A 26,548-nucleotide genomic window follows, 5' to 3' on the forward strand; every position below is an offset into this window, starting at 1 on the left:
CTCAACAGTTTCTCTATTGAATTCAAGTTTGGACTCTAAAACGCTGATATTACTTGCATTAAGGAAAACCATGTTAGTGTACTGCCAGATCAATAGCTCTCAACTTAAAAGCTGCATGATATGAGTTTGAAGAAATTTCTCCATCGTGCCTGCTGCTAGCATGTAGTTGAAAATGAAAATCAGCACATTCTTCTTTGATTTCCAATTTTGACTTCCAATGATTCACTTCCTGCTAAAGAGCCCCCTGGTGGTTGAAGAAAAAATCCACAGAAAAGCCTCATAGTTCAAAGTGTGGGGAAAAAGTAGCGGCTTATAGTCCGAAAAATAAGGTAACTGGACTTATTTTGAGACAGTAGAAGTTTGCCACGGTTTTAGCTTTTCTTTTTTTTTTTTTTTTTTTCTCAGGTCTCTAGGACCAGCTTATCTGGGGTTTTACTAAATCAAAATGCAAATAGTTGTATTTACTGCAGGTAAATTATCAACTAATTATAACTTTTTGAAGGTGAACTGCCTAAAAAATCTGAATTATGCCTTTAATATCAGTGCAAACTGAGAAAAAAAAATTTGATTTACAGGAAGGACTCTCTCCAACAATATGGTACACAGATAACAGTCTTTTGAAAATATTTTTCTCTCGTCTGATCAATCTGTTCTTCCCACCAATTAGTATTTTTATGCTTTAAATAAAGTACAAAAAGCACATGTTGAAATTAAGGCATAACTACATCAAAGTAAATATGAGGCCATTTGAGAGTAGTGACTGAGGCTTCAGCGTGTTTTTTCATGTAAACAAGAGCAAAATCCGTCTTTTCATTTCCTTGTTCAGTGTTTTCAAACAGATTAATAAATTAACCAAGTCCAAACATGCCGTGAATTGACTGTATTGTGTATCTTGTGTAAGATGTGATAATAATTCCGATGGATTCTGGGAAATGGGGCGGTGAGTAACAGCTGACAGGCGGCGCTCCACGCTGGCAAGTATCTGGGCCAACATCTCCTGCAGCCCTCGGTGTCACACCTGCTGCGACAGCAGGGAGGGAAGAACACTGCAGAAGGACAAAGTAGGTAGATTGTGTCCTCTTTTTAAAGAACACCATGTCTTCTTCTCCTCAGCTTAGCTGGGAGGGTTGTGACATGCCAAACAGAAAAGTGCCTTTCTCCGGTCTTTCCAGTTTGGTTTTACGTCCAGTCGCTTTTTAGAGACGGGGGTTTGTAGGAGGGTGAAGGCAGCAGAAGGGTTGAGTCTATAAATTTGTGGCTTCCTCCATTGCATTGACCCACCTGTGAAGGTAAAAGATTTTATATAAAATACATATATTTTTTTTTTTTCCAGAGCTGTATCAGTATACAGAATACTTATCTGAACTAGTTATTTTCACTTTGGAGAAAAATATTTGGCAAAGGTTGTCTTCTTCTTTTCTGTTAGAGCTCAATGTTTTCTTTATATGGACCCAGAAAAGTCAGCAGATAAATGAAATGAACTTCAGCTGAAGAATAACATGGCCAAAAATCACCAGATGGGAATATTTTAAACTAATCTGGCATTTTGTCCAGGAGGCAACATCCTAAAAACACACCATTTCCACAGACATAACATTTTAATGCCATATCATGAACTGTAAGTTAAACAAGCTTCTCACCTCTGAGCTGTGAAGTTATCTTCAGCTTTAAAGGTGTAATACAAAGTGTTTTGGTGGTAAAGCTGGAAGATGTTGGCCTCTGTGTCTCCTCCCTGCTTGTCAGGTAGCTTCACTGTGAAACCCAGAAGCGGTAAACTTTCTGACGCTACCTTCTCCTGAAGATGAAAAGAAAAAAAGAAAAACGACAAGGATAACAAACAATTGTGATATGCAGTTATTTTGTTTTCATTTATCTTATAAATATTGAATAATGCTGTTGCAAGTGTTTCTTTAAGTGTGAAAGCAGTGTCTTAAAAAAGAAATCATGCCACTTGAATTTTTTCAAATTTCGTCAAGTTAAAAGCTGCAAACTATCATTTAAGGGGATTCTAAGTGATTGCCCAACATAAAAGGAGCGCCCAGTTGCGACAGTATTTCCTGTATGTATAATTAAGTCTAAGCACAAATACAGCTGCAATTTGCAAAAAATTATTCACAAGTTAAGATGCCCAGTTAAAGTCCAGACCTCAAAGAATGAGCTTGAGCAAATCTGCAAAAATCTCCGTCTATACATGTGCAAACATATTCCAAAACACTTACAGATGTACTGGTAAAGTGTTAACTAAAGACATAAAATAAGGCATACAGTGCTTCAAGCTTTCCTTTCACTTCACATTTTAACAGTTGCACAAGGATACTTACAAGTACATTAATATTTGCGTTTGTAATTTCACTAAATGTACACAATATGCATGAATACGTCTGCGTGTCACTGTGTGCTGTGCAGGTCAAAGGGGATTGCATGTTTCCCCTCACCTCTCGGGCTCGGTAGGTGTAAAGCACCTTGTCTTTCAGCAGGAACCACAGTCTTTTCCAGTTCTTTTTGCTTGTCTTGCTCCGCTGCAGAGTCCCGCTGATGGAGCCTTCCTCCGAAACGGTTGCCTGCAAAACAACGGCAGCTTTTCTTACTAATCACAACAAGGGAAAGCTGCTGGTTTCTGAGTGGGGCATTTTGTCCTTTTACCTGAGTGAAAGAGGCTGTGCCTTTTCGATGTCTCCATATGTTGGGGGGATGAATATTTTGAAATACGGTGGAGAGGGGACGACTGGAGCGGGTCAGCCGAGGGCTACATTTGGCTGAGAGCTCGGACGCTTCTCCTCCTGCGAAGACAAACGGTTTCCTTTTACCCAAAAGAGGAAGCAAGATATGTGAATGATTCATTCCCAAGGAGCGAGTCGCTTACAGGAATCTTACATTTCCTCATGTTTGCAAGAGCAAACATGTTTTTCTGACCACAGATTAGGAATGAACTATTCACAGACAAAGTCATCAAAAAGTCAGTTTGGATTTTGTGGGAAAACAGTTTCCAAATGCAGCACGACGAAGGCAGGCGGACAGTGGACGATGAAGAATATTTAATTACAAAACTCGGGAACTTACAGACACAAACAGCAACTGAACACAAGAACTAGGGCAACAAAACAGACAACTAGAACCATATCTAACCCTCAGAAATAAAGAAAACAAAGGTAAATATTAAAATCAGACACAAACATCTTAATGTAGAAAAATACACTGAAACTAAATAAACTTTTCTTGTCATTTTTCACCAACCAAAAGAGTCTCTACATTGAAATCACTTTTTGATCCTGGAAAATTGAACAGGTGGAATCTGAAGATGTTCCTCTCATGATAATCAGATGAAGCAGCAACTAATTTTTCTGTCTGAGCCAAATGAATGACAGATTGTATATTTTTACTTTCCCTTTCAAGCACCACATGTGTAGTATTTGCTTGAAGTGACTTTTTAGAGACAAACGAGGGGGAAAAAAGACTACAGATTGAGTAGCGTGATAAATGGTGTCCTCAGAACAACAGCTATGTGCAGTAATATCCTAATGAATAAGATGAGGGCTGATGAGGTGTAGAACAGTGAGATTTCTGCTGGTTTCAGTCAGTAGCCCTACCATTTTGGTAGGGCCGGTAAATGGCTGTATAACAACGGTGATCAGAAAATCAGCAGAAACTGTAACTTCAACTTGACTGCTGCCAGAATTAGATTTTTTTAATAATGGTTTACGTCACCAGCAACCATTTATCACTTTGGTAAATTACAAAATAACTGGGATTACAACTGATTACTTTAAAATCTCTAGGTAGGGTGCCAGTTTGTTAGGTCTCCAACTGCTTCACCGCACAGTACTCCTGCTGACGTCCTTCTTCTCCCTAAATCACCCTATAAATCTTGATCTTATGAGCTCACATTCAGTATGGAGAGTTTTCTACAAGCACATTTTTCCTAGAAGGCCTCTGAGCTATGTATTGATATCTGGGTTAAGTTCCAGATATAACATCTTCACTCTTTGGCAAAGTTCAGCTATTTTCTCAACTGTCTTGTCACTTCTTTTGTATATATATATATATATATATATATATATATATATATATATATATATATATATATATATATATATATATATATATATATATATATATATATATATATATATATATATATATATATATATATATATATATATATATATATATATATATATATATATATATATATATATATATACTGCCAGTAATCAGATACCCTGCTGGAATAATTAGCTGGCCAAAGGAGGAGATAAAAGCCACTGATATTAAGACTAGAAAACTACTAACAATGCATGGAGGATTCCATCCCAAATCCAGCACCCTGAGACTGTACACGAGCCGCAAGGAAGGAGGCAGAGGACTAGTGAGTGTGAGAACCACAGTCCAGGACGAAACAACTAAGATCCATAAATACATCAGGGACAAAGCCTCAACAGACAATGTGCTCAGTGAATATCTCAGACAACAGGGAACGGAGGTTGAGGTGCCAGAGATACCATCATGGCAGGACAAGCCCCTACATGGGATGTACCACCAGCAAATAACCCAAGTGGCTGATATCAGTAAATCCTACCAATGGCTGGAAAAAGCTGGACTCAAGGACAGCACAGAGGCCCTCATCCTGGCCGCCCAGGAACAGGCCCTAAACACCAGAGCAATAGAGGCCCAGATATACCACACCAGACAAGACCCAAGGTGTAGGTTGTGCAAGGAGGCCCCTGAGACAGTCCAGCACATAACAGCAGGGTGCAAGATACTGGCAGGGAAAGCGTACATGGAACGACATAACCAAGTTGCAGGCATAGTGTACAGAAACATCTGTGCAGAATATGGACTGGAAACCCCGAGATCAAAGTGGGAAACACCCCCAAAGGTGGCGGAGAACGCCAGAGCTAAGATCCTGTGGGACTTCCAGATCCAGACAGACAAAATGGTAATGGCGAACCAACCAGACATTGTCGTAGTGGATAAACAACAGAGGAAAGCCGTTGTGATAGATGTAGCAATACCAAGCGACTGCAACATCAGGAAAAAGGAGCACGAGAAACTAGAGAAATACCAGGGCCTCAGGGAGGAACTGGAGAGGGCCTGGAAGGTGAAGACCACAGTGGTGCCTGTGGTCATCGGGGCCCTCGGGGCAGTCACCCCCAAACTGGACCAATGGCTACAACAGATCCCAGGAACAACATCAGACATCTCAGTCCAGAAATGTGCAGTCCTTGGCACAGCCAAGATACTGCGCAGAACCCTCAAGCTCCCAGGCCTCTGGTAGAGGACCCGAGCTCAGAGGATAAGAACCACCCGCGGTGGGTGAGAAGGGAATTTATATATATATATATATATATATATATATATATATATACAAATATATATGTGCATTTATATATATACTGTATATAATTGTTATATATACTATATACAGTATTTATAAACTTCAGACATGGGACCAAATGTATCTGTTATGTGAAATAAGCCTCAACACAATTAAAAAGAAGAGATTTTTTTATTACCTCTCTTTTTTAGCTCGTTGTAACAGTGGTCACACACTTTGGCCATGCGGTCTTTCATGTACTTCAGTGGATATCTGTTCCTGGAGCAGCTTCGACAAACAATCTGTTGTGACAATGAAGACAAAATATTAAACAATTTCTAAAAACACTAGCAGCATTCCACACAGACAGTCAAGTCTTAATGTGTCTAGCTGACTATCGTCTTCAAACATCTATCAGTTTCTTCCCTGATATACTTTTTGTCAAAACAGAGTTCAGTATCCCACAGTATCTTAGAGTAAATGACTTACTCTTCCACAGCTGTGGCAGTGGTGTCTGCGAACAGTGAGGCTGAAATCTGCAGTGCAGTTCATGCACATCATCACTTGTGAGACAGGAACGAGAGTGGGAGCTTTTTCTCCCAGAGTAAGCCAAAGACGATCTCTGGTCTGCAAGACATGCAGAAACTATCAGTGCTTCATAAACAGACGGCAGGAAGTTACACATCTTACTGAACGTTGCTGTGATGCAGCTCCAGCAAGATGTTTACATACACCAATCATAGCTTTGAATGTCATTAATTAGGGGCTTTTAATGTCTTAACTGAACGATTCCTTTTAGAAAACACTTCTGAAACACCCTAATGGAGAAAGAATTGAAATCATAGATATAGATACGGATATGTAAATACTCAACGAAATGTGTGAATGAATGTCACTTTATTAATTACACTTTCAACACTATGGTTTCTATAGCCATGTTATAATCCTGGTTGGATATTTAACCATTTTTTCTTTGGAATGGGAGATGCTCGCATATTTTAAAGTACAATATTAGTGATAAATCAGGTAAAGTTTTCATAGTGGAGAAGAACTGCTTTTACAAATTTTTTCAAATCCAGAAAGAATTTAAATGATTGAAGTACTTGTCATATAAGGACTGATATTTACATACATTAATTAAAAGTTTGAATGGCTGTCCCTTTGTTGTTTGAATGAGCTTTTGTCGTAATTGTGCTTGGATATTTAACCACTTTTTGGTTAGAAATGCATATTTTTAAGCCAGTATCTACAGTTACATTCAAATGTACACCAAAAAACCCCCCAAAAACTTGTGCATCTAATTATAGGTTTAATTTAATTAATTTTCTCACCTCTCCAGAGCTGGCTGCAGAGCCTCTTGCTTGTTCAGTCACAGTGCGATTGAGAGTATAATACCAGTCCTCTCTTTCAAGAAAAGAGCTGCAAATACACACACACACACACACACACTACTCATCTGATCTGAATGATTTTATTTATTCAATTTTATATTTGTTATGTTACTTTAGAGTGACCCACCTGGCAGACAGGACAATGAAGATCTCTGATCCCTCTATTTTCAAGGCATTTTCCACATTTGGAATGTTGGGTTTACTGACCTGTTTAGTTTGTCAAAAATATCATTAATCAAATATTAGATTGAGAGAGACGGAGGGGGGAAACATGCAAGGAATTAAATATATAGCAGGAGGAGACCTTGAAAGAAAATGTGTGGTTGAAAATCACAGTGAGAGCAACACAAGACGAGAAGCTGACCTTCAACCCACTGAGTGGCAACGAGTTCTTCAGTCTGTATTTCCCGTCCTGCTGGGGGAAGGTGTAGAGCAGCACATCGTTCATCTGAAAAAAGACAAAGCACTCACTGTAAACCCTGCAGAAGAAACAAGATGAATGAATAAAAAAATTAAAAATAAAATGGGGAAACAGAACCAGGCCAGGTTTAAGTACTTGTGTATTTGCTGCAACTGTCCAGTAGATGTCACTTCAGACTAATAAAGAACTCCTCTACTGCGAGATTTTCCACATGAAAGCAGGTCTTGAGTTTTGAATGTTGTCATTATCGAATAATCACAACAATAATCTGATCCAATTAGAACATGCATTCAATCTCTTTTTAAATCTCATAAAAATAACTTTGTAATTTTCCAGTAAAGGAAAGAATTAGAACGAACATAGAGAAAATCCTGTGTGTACGCAGCAAAACCTTTTTGAGAGAGATCAAATCAAACACCTTACCTTGGATCCGTTTGAAGTTACGTCACTGTACCCTTTACTACATTAACAGAACATCACTTGATTTTTTTTGCCACAGAGTCTAGAAACCTAATTTTACACAAACTACCTTCTCCTGCTGATTAATTTTGCAGTAATTGTTAGATGAGACACTTCTGAGCCTCTTTAGGATCTGAGACAATAATACAAACTTTAAATGTCACAGCAAGACACATTGATTACTGGATAATTAACAACTTTAGGGAAGCCCTTGACTTTTTCATTCTCCTAATATTTTACTGGGATCTTATGTAACACACAAGGAGTCTGCAACCTTTACAAAATAAAAGCCATTTTCACCCTCAATCTAGCAGAATAACCTCATTTAGAGCCGCAAATGTTACACAACCTTTTGAAAAAATATACAACTTCAGTTGTTTTGATGAATATCTGCTATATGAAATTTGTGGTCATTTTTAAAGAATTGCCATTTTATTTCCATTTTTAGGTTTCAAAATAAAGAAAACATAAATCATTTGCAAATATATGATAAATATTTTTTTTCTGTTGGATGTTGATGATAAAGGGTACTGTTGTTATTTTTTTGTGAAAATTCGATGCAGAAATTATTCTATGAAGAAGAATATAAAAAACTGCTAAAGTATGCATTTAGTACTGTGTCTATTTTTATTTTTGATCCTGAACATTTCTAGCCAACCTGACCTGTTTCAAAAAGAGTATAAGCTTTATTGTGGGAGTAATATTTATGGGCTTCTGACTTTATATAGTTATATAAGGTGAAAGTCTTACAACTTATTGCCAAAAAACAATGAAATGACTTCTTGAACACTTTCTATCATTGTTTTTACTTTAGGATTATCTCAATAAAATGGATAAAATGCTTATACTGTTAGTAATACTTTAACAGGTGATGTTGCAACATAGTATTTAACCACTAACCAGCTAAATACTTCTTTCCGTAGTCCTTATGTGTTCACTCTCACATCATTTTAGTGAGTTTACAGTTAAGTAGCTAATATGATGCACACATGAAGCATGGCAAGATGTCTGTGTGGACCTTTCCGGTCTTAAAGAGCTAAAAGATCCATGCAGCCTTCCTTCTGCCGGCAGTAAAGCTCCGATTCAGGAACTCAACATTCAGAAACATCCTGCCAGGAAACTCCTGCTCCTAATAGCTCAGTCTGGACATGAAAATAGATCAGGCTGAAAACTCCCCACTCTATGTTTTAAACGTATGTTTGAAGTAAAAACAACAATTCTGCAAACTGTACAGGTTTTAGTATGTCCACAAAAACACAGATATAAACTGTGTGTTGCTGTGTAATTGCAAGCAGGAAGTAGCCTTTACCAAAAACAAATGTCGGGGCTGTCGACTCTTCCTGCTGACCTTCATCAGGGTTCCCTCCTTCACAAAAACCTGACAGTTCAGAAAAGAAAAAAAAAACATGGTTAAATCAAACCAGGCACCCCTGGCAGCTCCTCTGATCCTGACAAACGCAGTGCATCTGCAGCCGTCCGGCCGTGTTATTTTAGGCCAGGCTGGCAGGGTTTTCCCAGCTCGCTGATTGTGTAAAAGGCCAACAACAAGGGGTGGTGGAGGGCAGACAGGGTGGGTTGGCCAAAAAAGAAAGACTCAGACAGAAAACAATGCTCTTATCAGAGTCATACCCTGCCAGGATGAATTAGGTCCCGTGGGCTGTGAACACTGTACGCTATGTTGATCAGACGCAACAGGTTCTCCTGAAAAATAGACAAAACAGCAGAGAGAGAGAGATGACAAGTCAAAATACGAGAGACGAGATGAAAGAGTCAGAAGTTACGGTTGACGTCACCTGAATCACAAGACAGGACACGTTTTGTTGACTTTGGATCAAATAGTAGTGTTTTTAGTTGGAACGTATGAGTAGAGAGTGAAAAATGTCACCTTAGGAACTATAAAACTGGGAATCACAGAAAAAGTTTAATCCAGATCCATTTTTAGATGCAGGATTTTGCGTTAGGTTGTTTCCTAAATTTATGTCTTGTTCCAAACAACGAAGCATAAATTACAGGTAAGTTTAAGGGAATACATTCGGTTTTCTTTCTTTCACTTTTACATAGTAACGAATGTTTACGTTCTATACTTTATGCACAGTAAATGCACATTTTTCTAGACTCTAGTGTCTTTTCATTGGTATGGAGCTTATGGACATGAGACAAGATGGATATTTAGGGAACACAAACAGGAATACTGTCTGGAAAAACATCTTTTTCCAAATGTTTGATTTTTTTCCATATTAATTTACATCTGGTAAATGCATAAATTAAATAATAATATAGACTCAGTAAAAATCCTGCGTGATTATGGAGAAATATTTCATCATGGTAATATGTTTCTCATATAAATTACACTGAGTGGCATATGAGCGAATCATCCAAACTTAGGTGTTTAACTTTTGTGTCATTTGTGTTACATCAAAGCATGTAATCACTTATTGTTTCTCCCAAATATCAATAACATTATTCTGCTGCCTTAACATGATTGAGCAGGTTGACCACAATATGAAGCAGGACACAGAAGAACCGCAGTGCAGGACCCATAACATGGACTTGATTCTGAATCTTCTGGTTATTTTATTCATTTCGAAATGTATCCATGTCTTTCCTCCAGCTCTTTCTTCTGCTTGTTTGTTTTATTTAACTTGGAGGCTCAGCTAATTCTGTGCTAAGTGATGTATTTTCTTCTTTATTAAGAAATGAGGTAAAACACTTAATTTCATTACAGCAAATCCTTTTTGTTGTCTCAGAGATTTATTTGATACTCACCCCATGTTTTAAGCTGTCATTGACTTGATCTGCAATGTCAGACATGATCGCTACTGCAGCTGTAAAAGATAAATGAAACGGAGAATGATCAGTCTCAACAAACTCTCATAGCTGCTAGGAAGTTTCGAAACTCTTTGTCTGCGTGTAAACGGTACAGTAAGTGAGGAGTCTGGAAGTGTCTGCATGTTTCGACTGAGACGGCTCCCTTATCGGTTCTGCAGCATCAGATAGTGTTGCAGTGGCTTGCCTCCTGGTGTATCACACACATCAGTCTCCAGGCAGAAAGGAGCTGCCGTGGCTGTCTAGTGGGTTTCCACTCCAAACAAAGAAATCTTAATTGGCTCTCTCTTGGCCGTTCCTCCGTGCCAAATGAGCACAAATAGGTTTGCAGTGAACACAAAGCCACACACAGAGTCATGTAAAGCTCCCTTGGCACCAAGAGAGAGCGTGAACGGAGCAGCAGCTGGGTAGTTTTTGTTTGTGGTTTCGCCGCATGTTCACTGTACCTTGGGTGTCTTCGTATTCCTTGGAATCAGGGGAAAGGTTGTTCAGATAATCTGAGTGGAGAGGGAGAAATGATGACTTTCAGAGTAAAACAAATTCACCAAACCATCATCTTTTATTGTTTTGATAATATATGTGTCAATGTGAATCAATTACTTTTTAATTTTTTTGTCAATGACTCACCTGTGAGGAGCAGACGATACTGAGCAACGCGCACAATAACCTGCAGGAGCTGACGTTGAAGAGGAACTCTCTCCCCGGCTGGGTTCTGCTCCTAAAACAATAAATCATAGTGTAAAAGAAACACTTCAAAGAATTTAATTTTAGTTTAATCAGAGCCTATAAAGTTTAAATGTTAGATTGTTCAATCACTAAATTTATCTTTTACATCGCTTTTGAAGTAAGTACTTCTTCTTCCCTGTGTGGCCTTTCAGACCAATTTAATGTAGGACTTGTTTTACTGAGAATAATGAATAAAACAATAAAAATCAAATGAAATCTCTATATTCACATAAATTAATGGAGTTATTATGTTAAACATATATTATATGTAAAAAAAAAAAAACACATTACTTCAGGATTTATTTTATGTAGCCATTTTATATGGTAGAATTATTTGTATCTCAAACCCATCAGAGGTTAGCATACAGGCCTAGGACTGCAACACATTTTAATATAATTATAGATATAGTTTATTCACTATATGTATAACAATTCATATAAGTGAGTGTAAGGGAATTGCTTATACATATAGTTTATGTATACAGTTTAATTTAAGGTTCAGTCCACACCTTAGCAGTATGGATACATTTGTTTGTGTAATATTTGCCTCAGCATTCAGCAGCCTTGTGTTTTTGAGTCCTAAACAGCAGCTTGAAAAATAAAATCAATCAGATTTAGACCAGCCCAGGTGTGGGGCACAAACATTTTATCACCAGTTTCACATTTAAAGGACAAACAAAATAGCCGCTGGCAGTAATAAACAAAGCGTTCAAGGGAATCAAAGGACATTTTCAACGTCCAGGCACTTAAATCTGGTAAAAAACTGCAGAGCTCTGCAAAGACTTGATGCCAGCTTTGTCCTCAGTGGTCGATAAAACGTAGAGAGAACCTTTAAAACTTCTGTGTTCATAAACGAAACACACTCAGGCCCACTGGACATCAATCCACAATTCAGTTACGTTATTGCAAAGGACAGTGATAGTTTGTATTATTAGCCCCTGAGGGGGACAAGCAACCTCAGCATTGATCTGCGACATCGAAAATACTTTATTGTTTTAAGTAGTGAACAGATGCTGCAGCTCTATTTCATAAACTAAACAGAGATTAAGCAAAGAAATTAGAAAGGAAGTCACCCTGTAATGAGAAAATGCATTCATAGTTGTGATTTTTGTGCCTACCAGAAGGTAATACTGTATGAAAAAGACTAAATTCAGATTTTAAGAACCCCCAACATTTGAAATGAAAAATTACAAGCAAAGATTGTAAATTTTGAATGAGAGAAATAGCAAGTCTGACCTCATATTTCTGAACTATAGCTGCAAACGCAGGTGAAGCTCTGCAGCCGTCCTCCAGTAAACTAATGCTTCGATCATAATGGCCGATGTAAGTGGTGAAGACCAAAAACTCTGCTTTCCTGGACAGGAAAATATCAGCAATCCTTTGGCTGTCCTCCCTGAATGGAAAGAAACCAAAGGTAAAACTAAACAGAGGAAGCACCGTCCACAAGTCTGCTGAGGTGAGATCATGGAAGAGGATATTTTCTCACTGATAGTGTGATGTATTTGGTTATTGAAAAGTAACAAGATTTTACTGGCAGGTTCTAAACTGAAAAAAAATTGGTAAATGTAGCACATCTAAGTGCTAATGAATAACATCACTCCAATTTGAAAGCTTTTACTGAACAAGGAGGAGTCTGAGTAGAGAGTGAAAATTTCTCTCTACTTAGATTTCTTTAAGCTCAGAGGTGTATGAAGTTATTCAAAATAGGTTTTCTGTGACGTATGAAGCTATGAGAGAGAGCAAGACTTTATAGATAATGGGAAGGCTAACTGCAGTACAATAAAGATGTCTAGTTTGATCTATTTGTGCTTTAAGTTTTGAAACACAGAGCTGAAAATGTCAGCAGCTTTTTTAAGATCTCAGTTACCGTAAGGCTCTACGTTATCTACTATATTCAAAGCTGAGGTTTCAGTAATTGTAATAATTGCTAATATAATGTAAAATGTTATGTTTGGTTCAAATAATAGTTCAATCCTATAAAAACAAACACACACAGCAGGAAATGTAAGTAAATATTTTAAATGCTGTTCAAATTTAGACTAAAATAGCTCCTGGCAATTCAAGACTTTACAAAAACTGGATATCAGAAATTGGCCCAATAATTTTGATTGGTGCATCTCGTTTTCCTTTTATGTCAACCAGGGTTTTTTTGTGGTTTTTTTTGTTTTTTTTGCAGGAAAGTGTCATTTGTTGCCTATCGACTCACCAATGCCCGATTCGACTCTCCAGCTCGGTGAGGATTTTGCTATGCAGTATGTAGACATCAGGCAGCTCATTGAGAATCTCTCTGAGTCTCTCATCGTCCATCGCAGGCTGCCCGTCATCCCCGACTGCAGACCCCACAACTTTCCGAAAGTCCTAACACAGTAGCAAAAGTGGAGGGCTTCATTTAATAATTAAAAAAATCTGGCATGGTGCGAATACTTTTCTTCTGCACGGTGTACAATGCATATTGGACAAGTTTTATAAAAACAATAAAGACACTTCACTCACTTTCTGAAGCAATCTGAGGGCCTTCACATGCCTAAACACCAAAATAAAAACATTGATTTAGTCAGGATTCATATGGGAGCATGATTATTTTTAACAGACAAACGTGAAATGAAACTAGATATTTACACTTACAGTCGCTCTGTATCCACCAGCTCTTTAACGATGTAAAAGGCTCTGGATCGACCATCGGACTGTAAATAGTAAATAATTAACTTTTAATTGGCCCAGCATCACAAGTAATTCATTCATTTTGGCTGAGGTTCAACAAATGTACAATAACTGTCTCCCCTCTTCACAGCATCTCAAAGCGGTGCTTAAATTCCTAATAACTCTGACAATCTTCAAGAAGCCCATTATTCTCCATTAATCTGCCTCTAAATCTTGATTTGTGAGGCCCTTTGTGCAATAAAAGGAGGTGGAACACAAGCAATCCACTTTTTGTTGTCGTGTTCTTCTAATTTCCTTCCCAATATCAGACACCAGGCTACTCAAAATAACTACATAAATAAGTCACATTTTAAATTAAAAGATCCTTAAGCAGTAATTGGGAAATAAATGTAAGATTTTAATTAAAATAATTTGGTTTTCCCAGACTCAGTGTTGGTGGGAGCCAACCTGTCGGTCATAGTTGACGTCTGTCCCCACGTCTTCCTCCTCAGAGGTGCGTCCTTGGTCTTCGTCCCCCACCGTCTCTCCCCGATCGTCACTCCTGGCACTGGCAGCCACCGAACAGACGTTGTAGGCTTCTGTGTAGGCACTGAGGAAAAAAGACAAGCGGACATTATAAATGAGGATGTAGGAAGAATCACATGAAGAAATGGACTTCCCAGACGGGGCATTAACGTGTCCTTGCTTGTTTAGATGCAGATGGACAGTTTTCTGCAGTTATTCAGACCTTTTGCTGAAATCCGTCCTGAATGATTAGATCTCAGTTACAACTGAAGATGCAAACAAATATATAGGTCTACAGATTTCGCATCGGAAATCCCTCATGAAGTCAACGTGTCTGATTTACTTGTTTTGTTTTTCTTTACAAAAATCTTGAGAAGTCAATTTATGACATGTGCAATGTTTCAACAAAGGATTCAAATCCTTTAATTTTGCTCTGTCAGGTAATAACTGCAAATTTCAGTATATTAATAGGATTTCATGTGATAAAACTGCTTCACTGTGATCCCCCCCAAATAAAATCCAGCACAACCACCTAATTGTTAACCAGCGTCAACGTGTGTGATTTAATTTCATTAAACCTAATCAGAGAAGAAGTCAAATAGTGACTTTGAAGAGAACCGAACTTCCAGGGTTTGTTCAATTTTACATTTGTCTCTGCAATTAGATGCTTTCAATGTACGCCTCGCTCTGTTCTCAGACATTTAGTCATCTGGGAATAAATCACATGAATTTAATTTAAACATCAAATTTTAATTTGCAGTCCTTCAAAATCTTCTACATTGAATTATCACTATAATAAGCATATTTAGTGTAGACAATGTGAATAAATAAAAGATTGAAGGATTGTAAAAAGCAATAAACTGGTTCAGAAAACCCTCCAGTGACAACCGCTGCCAACCAGAGACACATGTTGGTACTTTATGCTGCTTGCTTTTCTTCTGCAGTGAAACCAAAATGAATATGCTAATGGCTGTAGCACAGTGGGGAATGTAAGCAATGCAAATAAAACCGGGCTTTTAACTTATAGTGGTGTAACATTGAGTTCCTGCGAACGGATATCCGCCTTGCCAACCCTCCTGCCATGTTTTATTCCCAGTGCTGTTGGATTTAACCCCACCGAGATGCAAATTAGCTCCATACGATTCACATATGTGAGCTGTTTGGTTCTCTGCATCACACAGATTACAGCCTGCATGGCCCATTACTGCTTACTGGAACAAACTTTGAATGAGACACCAGGGGGATGGAGTTAGGGAACTACAACACATGAACGCTTTCTATATTAAGGTTTTATATCACTCCCACAGAAACCGCTACCACTCCTCACTCCATTGCTACCACATGAAAAAGCCCCAGGAGGAAGATGTACGAATACAAATCACACAAGGAGATAAAAAAAAATAATGCTGCCACTTCTCCTTCGGCTATAGTTTCTGGTGAATCAGACATGATTTTTAAACTAATAATTAACTAATATGGTTTCTGCAGGCTAAACCACTTCAGTCCAGCTGGATTTTACAGTGCTGTGGTAAAACCCGCCAGTGGGTTCAGCAGAGGCTCAAACAGACAAAATACTTAAAGAATCATTTTACAATGAAGTGTTTAAAGTCAACGCTGGATCAGTTCACCATCCGAATAAAAAGAGACCATTCTTTATATGAATTAAGAATTCACATACATGTTTAAAAAGACATGTAGCCATCTTTGATCACTGCCTAAGATGAAATCAGATTGAACTGTAACTCCCTTAGGTGAGCTGGAGTCACCCAGATTATCTGTATTTGCTAAATACCAGGAGTGGGGGGATAAACTCTATTTTCAGTGCATCCAGGTAATTTTATTTTAATACACAAAAAACAACCACAATTAATCAATAAATGTTATAACTCAGTTATCAAAAGACTGAATTTGAATTCACACCTACAGGCAAAAGTAAGCAGCAGATTGTACTTCAGGCCAGGACAATGGATCAAGTGATATCAAACCTCTCCCTAACTCGGAAAAAAAGCAAAGCTGAATAAAAAGTAATTTCACCTTTTACTGCAAGAGTCTCCAGGGGTTTGGACACAACATCCTATCTGAAAGGTCTGTCACTAAAACGTTGATCCCCACACAATGAAATAACCCACCAAAAGTGGCAGGATCACAAAAAGCAGGTAAGGCAAATCAAGCTTGTCATGGACATCTATTGCCAAAAACCCCTTTTGATAGGGTTTACAGTGCAGTAAAGATATAAACAAACTTACGTTGGTTTCAAAAATAATTATTTTATCAATTTTATTGTGACTTTTATGATTATTACTATAACAATCATTCAGCTTCATGTTATAACTGTATGGAGGCTCTGTTTGTTGCGACTTAATACAGTTTTCTTCATAAACGTAAGGTGGTTTTAATTAAGCTCAGTATGCCAAAGAGACTTTGATATTGTGAGGCTGCTGTTATAACTCGTTCATCATTGTTTTTATCTTCAACATATTTTTGCAGTCTAAGCAAATGAAGATGAAAGAGGAAACCAGAGATCAGGTATTAGAAAACCTAAAAAAAAACAGTTCTGAGGATGAACCTCCACATCGTCTTCATGGTGGTAGGCTTTTTTTTTTACACTGAGCAGCTGGCCACAGTTTTAACAACAAAAACTGGTGTGTTACCAACAATAAGTGCTTAATAAACATGATTTGATTTAAAAAATAATTGGACAGAATTTATTCCCCTTGTAAATCTGCCATTTCTCTTTCATACATTTTATTCATTGTCAGCTTTCAGGGCCTGTGATGGCCTGGTGACATGTACAGGGTGAACCCCGCCTCTCATCTGATGACTGATGGAGACGGGCACCACCAGCCCCCCTCACCACCCTGCAAGGATCAACGTGTTCAGATCATGGATGGAAACATTTTAAGGTAGATTGTCTCCCTTAAGTCCACACTTAAAACAGGTTCATAGTTAATGCCAGCATCAACTGATTCTATGATATTGCTGACTATTTGTTTTCTACTTCACCCAGAAATGTTTTTTCACTCCAGGCATCCGGTCCCAATCATCATCAGTTCGGATGATGTCACATACATAGCGAGTCCACAGCGTCTTAAAATTGTAAGTCTTAAATTTTTCTCTGCCATTTTTCTGTACTCTTTAAAACACAAGTGCTTTCTCTGTTTGATTGTTCTGTTGTCCTTTTTTGTAGGTTTCTGTGAAGTGCAGTGGTGCAGTGAATACTCTGTCCGTGGTGAAATATTTTTCACATGTCCTATAAAGTGTACCTATTGTTTTATTGTGCTAATTTTCATAAGCATGTCGTATGTAAACTTTGAATGTATTGATAATTTGAAGAATTCTGTTATAGTATATTGGCAGTGTACTCTTGAAAAATGTGGGTAACACTTTATTCGATGGGGTGTGACTGACATGATACTGTCATAAACATGACATAACACCTGTTAGGGACATACTAACAGGTGTTATGAAGTGTCATTCAGTAAATAATGACACTTTTAATGAGAAGTTGCTTTAAAAGTTGGATGACAGGTGTTATGTTTATGACAGTATTATGTCAGCCTTATGCACACTCATCAAATAGTGTTACCAAAATGGTAATTTATTGAAAGCACAATGTAATTAATTTCACCTGTAAAGTGTGTTGTAATTGATCCTTCTGTGTTCTGGTAGCCTGATGTGTTTGCAGTACTGTAGTGTGTATGAAGCATGTAATGTACAAAGTGGCAAAGCAAAAGTAACTAAAAAGTGGACTTCATTAGCAATTATAATAAACCAAAAGTGTAATTGTAGCATACTGTAATCACACTACTAATATAGAAAATATGTCATTTTAAATGTAATTCAATCACAAAAGTAGTACACTCAAAATATAATAATCAAGCACGTTTATATTACATAAAAAGCAATATACTTAAAGTACACTAAGTTTAACTTAAGTTGTCCAAAAAAAAAGTACGTTGAAGTACCCTTAGTACTCTTTAAATCAGGGGTGGGCACTCCCGGTCCTCGAGGGCCGGTGTCCTGCAACTCTTAGATGTCTCCCTGGTCCAACACACCTGAATCCAACAGCTGAATCTCCTCCTAAGTGCAGTCAAGTTCTCCAGAGTCCTGTTAACGACCTCATTATTTGACTCAGGTGTGTTGAAGTAGAGATGCATCTAAAAGTTGCAGGACACCGGCCCTCGAGGACCAGGAGTGCCCACCCCTGCTTTAAATTGTGCTTTAATACAATTTAAATACTATTAAAATAGCACAAAATTAGTTGTTCCAAAATATCACACTTTAAGTTAATTAATCCTAAGTGAACTTGAAGTATACTCATGATTAGTCTGACTTAAAGTATGCTCAAGTATGTTAAAATTTAACATACTTAGTATTTAATTTTTCACCAGGGAGTGATTTGTTGCTGACATATTTGTCTACTACGGTTCTTTATAAGACAACCAGACTGGTGTTTTAAGCTTGGACTCATCATTCTGTAGTTAAATTGCAATAAGTCAGGACATACACACCTGAGCAGATGACAGAATGTGTCTGTGACTCGTTTAGGGCTTTTACATATGCAGGTTGTTATTATATCAGTGTAGTAACAATATATAAAACACAGTAACTGATTTCAAATTACATATCAGCGTATTGATAAATAAAATTAATTGCAATTTCTATCCCGATATTGTATTGTTTTGTTGCACATACACAATAAGAGACTGTGAACACGAAGAGGGAAGCTCTGCAGACACCATCTGCTGACTACAGAGCACCTTGAGATTGTATCTCTGCCTGATGTAGCTGCCTGGCTGGAGAAGAGCAATGAGTCCAAACTACTCTGACTATTATTCATCCTAAGAGGGCTGTATGATATGGGCAAAACAAGCAGGAATTCAGAGGGGGATGGGCACACATCAACACAGCATACTCAATCATAAAAACAAATAATACCAAGTTAAAGAGACAAGAAACTTTAAAAATCAGTGAGGCAACATTTCTTACTGAATCTGGGACACAGACGTGAAAAGACCATCCTTACAACAGCATTGTTCAGTCTCCCTCCAAACATGTCCTAACAACACATCGGCACACACAGCCAGAGTTCATTAAGGCCCTCACCACGATAGTCTGGGTTATATTGTTTTCCTCAGTTTTTGACTAAAATGTCCATATGAAAACTCTGGGATTCCAATCAAAAATTATGCAATATCTTTGCAGTGCCAGCAGGAGGCAATAATGTTGACACTAATGATGTCACAAATCAAAAGTAGAAGATCCTAAACGTGGCTATGCCAAAGGTAGACTTCAGATTCTTTCATGCTATTGCACTTTTTTTCTTCCAAGTTATTGACTTCTTGAAGTTTAGTGGAAGCAGGCAAAACAAATTTAGACAAAAGTTTTTAAAAAAGCAACCCAAAACACACATTACTGTTGTGGTTTTTTGCACAGATTGTGGAATTGGGGAAATGTAATTAAACTTTACTCTGCAAAACATTGTCACAGACTTTTTACTACACCAAAAATTGAAGTCATGTATGAACTATGGAGACTACTCTGGTCAGCAGAGGTCTGCTTAGGTGAACCAGCATTAGTTTTTATTCTCCTCAGCTCTAAAACAAACTCACTGGAAACCTGAGATGTGCACAACCAGCCAGCTCCTTTTAACTGGGAGTGAAAATAAAATTGTTTAGTGTGGCATTTGATTTACGAATCACACAAATGAACTATTTCCCCAGACACTGATGAGTGATTGAAGCATAGAATTAAAGGCTGTCAATTGACAGTAATTTTTTTTAAATCTGTTTTTAAATTGCATATAAATATTTCTTCCTTTTTAGCCAATGCTTTTAAGTGTTTTACATATTAAGCTTTCTTATATTTTTAATGTATTTTCTTTCATTTTCAGAAAATTAATGGAGTCACCTTGAATTACCTTGAGTATGAACGGTATTATGAAAAGACAGTTGCTTATCAAAATGAAACCTATTACTAAAATTCTACATTTAACAGCACTTTTGAAATGCTTATTTCTTTAGAAGAGATTAAATGTATAAGAAATTGATATTAGCTGGTTAATAAATAAGGCGTCATTTGGCTGCTTAACAGACGGGCCACACAAAGTTTGCCCATTTTAAAATACCAGTACATTAGTAGAAATGATGAGAGGTGCAGGTGAGTGTGACAAGAATTGCTAAATGTTATAGGAATGGACAAATAACTCTATCATAGTCCCTTCACCTTGATGAAGCAGATTAATCTTTCAGCTAATAAGTGAGCAAAAAACAAAGCAGATTTCTACCATATTAAAGCAAATCTAATTTCAGTTCTAATTCAGCCAACCTTGTTAACATACCTTTCAGTTTCCTCTTCAGGTAAATGTGTTTTTGTCTCAAATCCTGGAAGACTCTTCATGTCGACATAACCATCTGTTTCATTTGTTGAAGACAAAACTCGACTAGGACGGTCAAAGAAGTGTGTGAGTGGCATCTGTCGAATTGGCCTCCACTGTGGCATCTGAACATTCTCATAATCTGAGTTGAGTGGAGGGACGTTCTCATAATCAGAGGTATCAGTGTTGGGAAAGGAGATAGAGCGGGGTTTGGTGAAAGGAAGAGGTGCAAAAGGCACTCGGGAGCGGTCCTCGAAGGACTCCACTCGGACAACACTTCTGTTGAGGAAGGCCACAGAGTTCCCTTTCCTTTTACTCTCTGTGTGGAACAGAAAGTGGGATGAAGACTCGGGTGATCCCTGAGGCTTGTTTGCCTGACGTAAATTTAGTTGTGGAGAACCACTCATGCTCTGCCGATCAAACGCCAACAGTCTGTTGTGTGAACAATGGCTGGACTCAGCCGAGGATTTCAAAGAGGATGACTTGGCATCTGTTCCAGACTTATGTTCCGTTTTCCACCCAAATTTAAGTAGAAAGCGCTTAATGGAGGATTTCTTTTTCCTGTCCTTCTCTGAAAACTCTTCTCTAGTAAGAAGAGAGGGGGAACTCTTTGTGATAGGCTTTTTGGTGATATAGGCCAGCTCAAAGGGAGGGGGGATATCCATCAAAGAAGTAGGTGTGGACAGTGCACTAGATGAGAGAGGTGAGCACCTGGAGAAGCTCTCAGATGAGGAAACCCCATCTCTATGTCTGTAGGAGTCATCCTTGTAGATACAGAGAGGTGTGTTGTGTCCCTCCATGGACAGGGAGCGTGGGTACAGAGACAAATATTTGGGTTTTGAATAGCTTTTGTGCCGCGTTGAATTTAACACTGGGCTGCTGCTCAATGCAGGTTGTCCTAATCCACTAATGTAGGTCTTATGGAGAAATTGTACTCCCCGATCCCCCACAGTAGTGGAAATATAATTTGACAAAGAGTGTGTTCTAATACCAGCAGTCTTGCTATCCAAAAGAAAACCACTTTCAGTACATGAACTTTGCCCTGGTTCCTCATAAACATGCTCATCTGTAATGTGGAGCTCCATGTCACTGGTCTCATCCAGAAAGGGCACAATGTGACCCTCCAAATCCTCGTCATCTTTGAAGACTTCAGAGTCATTTGGGGAGAGCAGCTGGCTCTCAGAGAAAGAAGACGTCAATGAGGTGTCTGTGTCTGTTGGCACTGAGATGGCAACCTGTCTAAACCTTGGCTGGCAGTCCAAGTGGTTCAACATATCCTCCATTTCTTTAGCCTTGCCATAATCAATACCTTTATCAGTGTTCATGCAGTCCACTAAATGTCCATTCTCAGGTGTTTCATTGTATTTTCCAGCTGGTACTCCAGTTCTTTTTACAGAGGTACTGTCACTTTCTGAGAGCGTAGCTGTCATGTTAATAATATCCTCTGAACAGATGTAAAAAGGCTCAATTGCTTCAGAACAAACTTGTTGGTGGATTTTAGGAATGTAGTCATACAAACTAATCTCCTGCTGATTTTCACCCTTTCCATTAATTTGATGGCCACACATCAACTTCAGGCTATTACAACACCAATTTGGACCTGGCTCTTTCTCTCTTCCCTGAGTGTCCATCATTCTCTCCTTAAGACATAGTCCATTTTCATCAGAAGACTTTGATAAATCATCTGCAGTACTTCTGTCTCCAGTTGTTTGAATCTGCTCCTGAGTTACGATGGAGTGGCAAAACAATCTATCTTCACCACTAGCAGAAATGTCTCCCATTGAGAGGCCGTCTGCGTCAGCCAGTGCCTCACCTCCATCACAACCTTCAGCATCCATGTCGTCTGTGTCAGTAATCTCCTCTGCCTCCTCGGAGTCAGCTGTGAGTCTGTCGTCACTAACCCATAGTGTTTTCAGGGAGTCCCCTTCCTCTGTAAGGGCCCTGTCTGTTAATCTGCAATCATCCATGTTCTTACTTTCATCTTCCTCCTTTTCCGCTTCTGTGCCTCCACTGTCCACCGTCCCCTTTGATATAGTTTCTAGATCTCTTTTGTCGAATTTGAGACTACTGAGATTTAAGTGTTTCTTCCCAGATGATGCGTTCATAATAACTTTGTTCAGGCCATTCTGCTTCACAGTTGCTTTGTCACTTCTTGCATCAGAAGATTGTGCACTCCCATTACTGAACCCTCCTTGGTTGCCATTTATCAGCACTTTGACTTTAGGTTTTGGGGCTACAGAAGGTTTAGGACCCCTGGATGCAGAAGTAAGAGGGGAAAGCAGCTTCAGGTTGGCGTGACAAACAAATCTTGGCGTTGGAACCGCTGAAGGTTGGGTGCAGTCTAAAAGAACAACAGGAAAAGGAAACTGTAAGATTATTGACTTTAAAATAGCTTACAGGGTCATTTGTGTGCTGTTCCTGTGACCTAAAATGGCTCAGAAACTTACAAAGACATAGAAGTAAATGGTGTGAGATCACAGTAAAACACTTTCTCAACAAAATGAGTAAAACTAACTAATTTCCTTCTGGCAATCTGCTATGTTAACCACCCAGGGTAGTAAAAGAGTTTTGCCATATAAGGAATCCAACAATGTTTTGCAAAAGTATTGCATGTGTAATGATCCAAACACAACCCACATTTTCAGTCTCAAATAGGTGCTAGCTAAATTTAGGCTGCCAAAGATTGTCAACAGAGAAATTTTAATATGGTTAAGATCTCTGTTATAAGACAAGGAAGGTCTCTTGTACACACAGAACCAAACAAATTTACTTTCTACAAACTTCTTAACTATTTGCTTAACCTTAATTCTTTGTTAATGTCGTTAGGACAGATGCCAATTAGTTTTAACTAAACATTGTACCCAAGTTTGTTGGGCTGGAGTGGAAGGACCTCCTTCAATTTTCACATAATGCCATTTTTCATTAAAACATCCGTATCATAGTATTCAGAGTAAAATAATGCTGTAAAGTAATGTTTAGGCTCCTTCAAATCAACACATGATGAACAGAAGTGGATAGATGAATGGATGGACGGATAGAGGTTATTCAGTGGGTTGTATGGATACATTTAATATATGAGATGTTTCATAGAGTTGGCTCTCTGACCATAAAAAACCAAACTCTACAAAAGCAGACACAGCTCTGATTATCACTGGAAGTATTTTTGAGGAATAAAATACCATATTTGACCAAGGACTAATTTTGTAGAGTAACCCAAACTATATTGTTTTTCTTCCAGCAGTTTTGGAAGAGAATGTCCATCTTAATCTTAATGAACCACTAAAAGAGAGAAGCAAAATTGTGCCAACACCTGGTTTCCTTGGTCAGTCTTTGTCAATAGGATGGCTAATTCCCCAAACTACAGTGGGCTTGTTGAAATCTGGTGCTATAGAAAGGCGATAACGCACTGGTAATGAGTAATGCATGCTTTGACACAGTTCCAAAAGAATACAAAGAGGTCTGAGGGATTTCCCTGACTCACTTCCTGTGATTCAAGCCAAAGAGACCCCTGTCAGGAGGCCGTTAGCTTTAAGAACAATACATGAAACAATAGGTAAAACCATTATGAACCAAAATATGTCTTTTATGGATCTTGTAAGCCAATTTTATCCCCAAACCTTCAAAATAACAAGACAGTTATTTTACTGAAACTATAAACTTTATCAAATATTGTGAGCCTTTACTTTCTAACACACAATTTTACATAACTTATGTTCAGGGTTTTTATAAATGTGCTGCTTTTTATACAGTAGGATCAGTCTATTTGAGTTTTAATCGTAACAGTTTTTAAAATCAGACGCAAAGCAGACGGTTTACTTTAACAGCACAATTATGTCTTATTGAAGAAAAGAAAATTTCTTTTCCTGGTGTTTGATTCGATTCCGAGTTCAAAAACAAATGTAAAAACTGAAAACCTTTCAACATATAACAACTATTTTTCTCTGATCTTCAGAAAATATGGTCAAATATTGTAATGGAAACTGTTAACCAAAAAAAAAAAAATCCTCTCACCTGTGTTCATTTTTGCGCGGCGACCACCTCCAACATCCCGTCCGCAAAAGCAGACACGGCGCAGGCCAACAATTGGCAGCGGATCCCGGCAGTAAACTCCGCTGAAATGTCCGCACAGACGCTGAGTGACTGCGCCTGTTTCTCACCGCTGGCTCCGTCTCCTTTCCTGCTCAGCTGATCGCCCGCGCGTCCTACAGCGCGCAGGACGCGACTGGAAACCAAATGTGGGGACTCGATCTGATAACACACACCACCGCTGACATCCCTCTGCAGACACACAGACGCTGCAGGTCCGGACAAGTACCGAGGCAACCGAGAACCGTAACATCAGCGCAAACTCTGTGCTGATTAGTTGTTTGTCTTATGAGCGCTCTTTGGTACATGGTGCAGAGGTAAAAGGGCAGCCGTCTACGCCGCAGATGATGGGACGCTTTAATGACGTTAAAGTTGTGTAATAATCCTATTAGAAAAATGACCTCAATTCATAATAACATCTGACAGTATTAACCTTTCACAAAAATCCACTGTGCAGCATGGAGAAATGAAACAACTGTAATCCAGAGAGTTTATCGTCAGTCTAACAACATGTTGATTATTAATGGTACAATAATGAAACAAACAGTTATAATTGAATCTATTAAACTCTGATTTTCATAAATTTGTCTGGATTTTATGCATAATTTATTTCTGCAAAGAATTTTTTTCTTTGAACGACTGAAACACAGCAATGAACAAATTTCTAATTTCAAAATAGTTTTACTTCTTAAAGCTATTTAAATTCTATTTCCTAAAATAATTTTACTCAAAATGTATTTAATCTCTGAAATTGGTTTATATCTAACTTATGCTGATTTAAATATTACAAGTAAAATACAATACGTGTCCATTTCTGTTTTAGAAATTATCTTAAGCGAAGAACATCTGCAGTATCATCACTATCCAGAGATGGCCCCAGGTTTGAGGGGCTTTCAATCTTACCAACATTTACATATGGGCCCCTTATTAGTGGAAAATAGGCCCCATTGGAACTGCTAGCACTCAGTTGGCTATGTAAGGTTGGTGTGAGTCTCTGGACAAAAACTAGTCCATATGGGTCCAAAAAAGGTTCCACAAAATGAAATAAATTTCTTGCCTCTACATAGACTGTTCAGCTAGTTTTGCTGAAATTGATTGCATTTAGACGATGAAAAGGCTCCAGAAAGCATTCACATTTTCCTCCACATTTTGTTATATTACAGCTTTATTCCATTGTATTAAATGACTCCTTTATGAAAAATAACCCATTATTACAATGTGGAAAAAAGTTTGAGATTTTTTGCATATTTCCTAAAAATAGAAAAGCAAAAAAAAAAAAAAAAAAAAAAACACATTTACATAAGTATTTACAACCTTTGTCATGAAGCCCAAAATTTTTGCTATTTCCCTGATCATCCTTGAGAAATTTCTACAACTTAAATGAAGTGCTGGGAAACTTCAGAAGCTCAGCTAGCCAGGTTTGATGTTAGCATTAGCATCTTTGCTAAACTACTTAAATCTGCTAAGTTGGATTCAAACTTAAATCTGCTCTAATAAGTTGGCATTGTACACTTTATTCCTGAAAACCAAGATGATGCTTGATTAAAAATATTAAATACATGCTATAATCCGGGTAATTTCGAACTGTTCAAGTGATGAGAGCTAAACTACTAACCAGTTGGACACCAACAACAATTAAATTCTCTTACAAATAAAACTTATTTATTAACAATGGGCCTACCTTTGTATTCTCTTTTTACATCTTCAAAAATAGTCAATTCAGAGCTAATGCTAAAGTCAAACTTGATAGCAAACGGAGGGTGTTTGTTGTCAATACATGCATA

General features: G+C 38.0%; 1 protein-coding gene across 2 annotated transcripts; it reads right to left on the reverse strand.

The window, feature by feature from the left end:
• Window positions 1-381: 381 nt before the first annotated feature.
• LOC102229142 (FYVE, RhoGEF and PH domain-containing protein 5-like) lies at window positions 382-24,949 on the reverse strand. Of its 2 annotated transcripts, none has more exons than XM_023325643.1 (21): window positions 24,690-24,949; window positions 20,643-23,019; window positions 14,246-14,387; window positions 13,763-13,821; window positions 13,631-13,661; window positions 13,344-13,495; window positions 12,374-12,530; window positions 11,039-11,129; window positions 10,858-10,908; window positions 10,352-10,410; window positions 9,215-9,286; window positions 8,895-8,963; window positions 7,070-7,153; window positions 6,833-6,912; window positions 6,646-6,733; window positions 5,804-5,941; window positions 5,514-5,616; window positions 2,644-2,780; window positions 2,463-2,561; window positions 1,641-1,795; window positions 382-1,281 (listed from the first exon to the last, which is right to left on the reverse strand). In XM_023325643.1, the coding sequence occupies exons 1-21, from the start codon at window positions 24,697-24,699 to the stop codon at window positions 1,245-1,247; spliced, it is 4,191 nt and encodes a 1,396-aa protein (XP_023181411.1). In that variant the 5' UTR covers window positions 24,700-24,949; the 3' UTR covers window positions 382-1,244. The 2 variants fall into 2 exon arrangements, with proteins under 2 accessions (XP_023181411.1, XP_014324554.1); XM_014469068.2 differs by having other exon boundaries at window positions 2,436-2,561.
• Window positions 24,950-26,548: the final 1,599 nt, after the last annotated feature.

This window comes from Xiphophorus maculatus, chromosome 20 (assembly GCF_002775205.1).
Source record: "Xiphophorus maculatus strain JP 163 A chromosome 20, X_maculatus-5.0-male, whole genome shotgun sequence".
NCBI lineage: Eukaryota > Metazoa > Chordata > Actinopteri > Cyprinodontiformes > Poeciliidae > Xiphophorus > Xiphophorus maculatus.

Coding starts and splice junctions, on each gene's coding strand:
- LOC102229142 (XM_014469068.2), bottom strand. Junction 13,496..13,630: donor CCCTCAGATTGCTTCAGAAA/GTGAGTGAAGTG, acceptor CTACTGTGTTAG/GACTTTCGGAAAGTTGTGGG. Junction 9,287..10,351: donor ATGACAGCTTAAAACATGGG/GTGAGTATCAAA, acceptor TCTATTTTTCAG/GAGAACCTGTTGCGTCTGAT.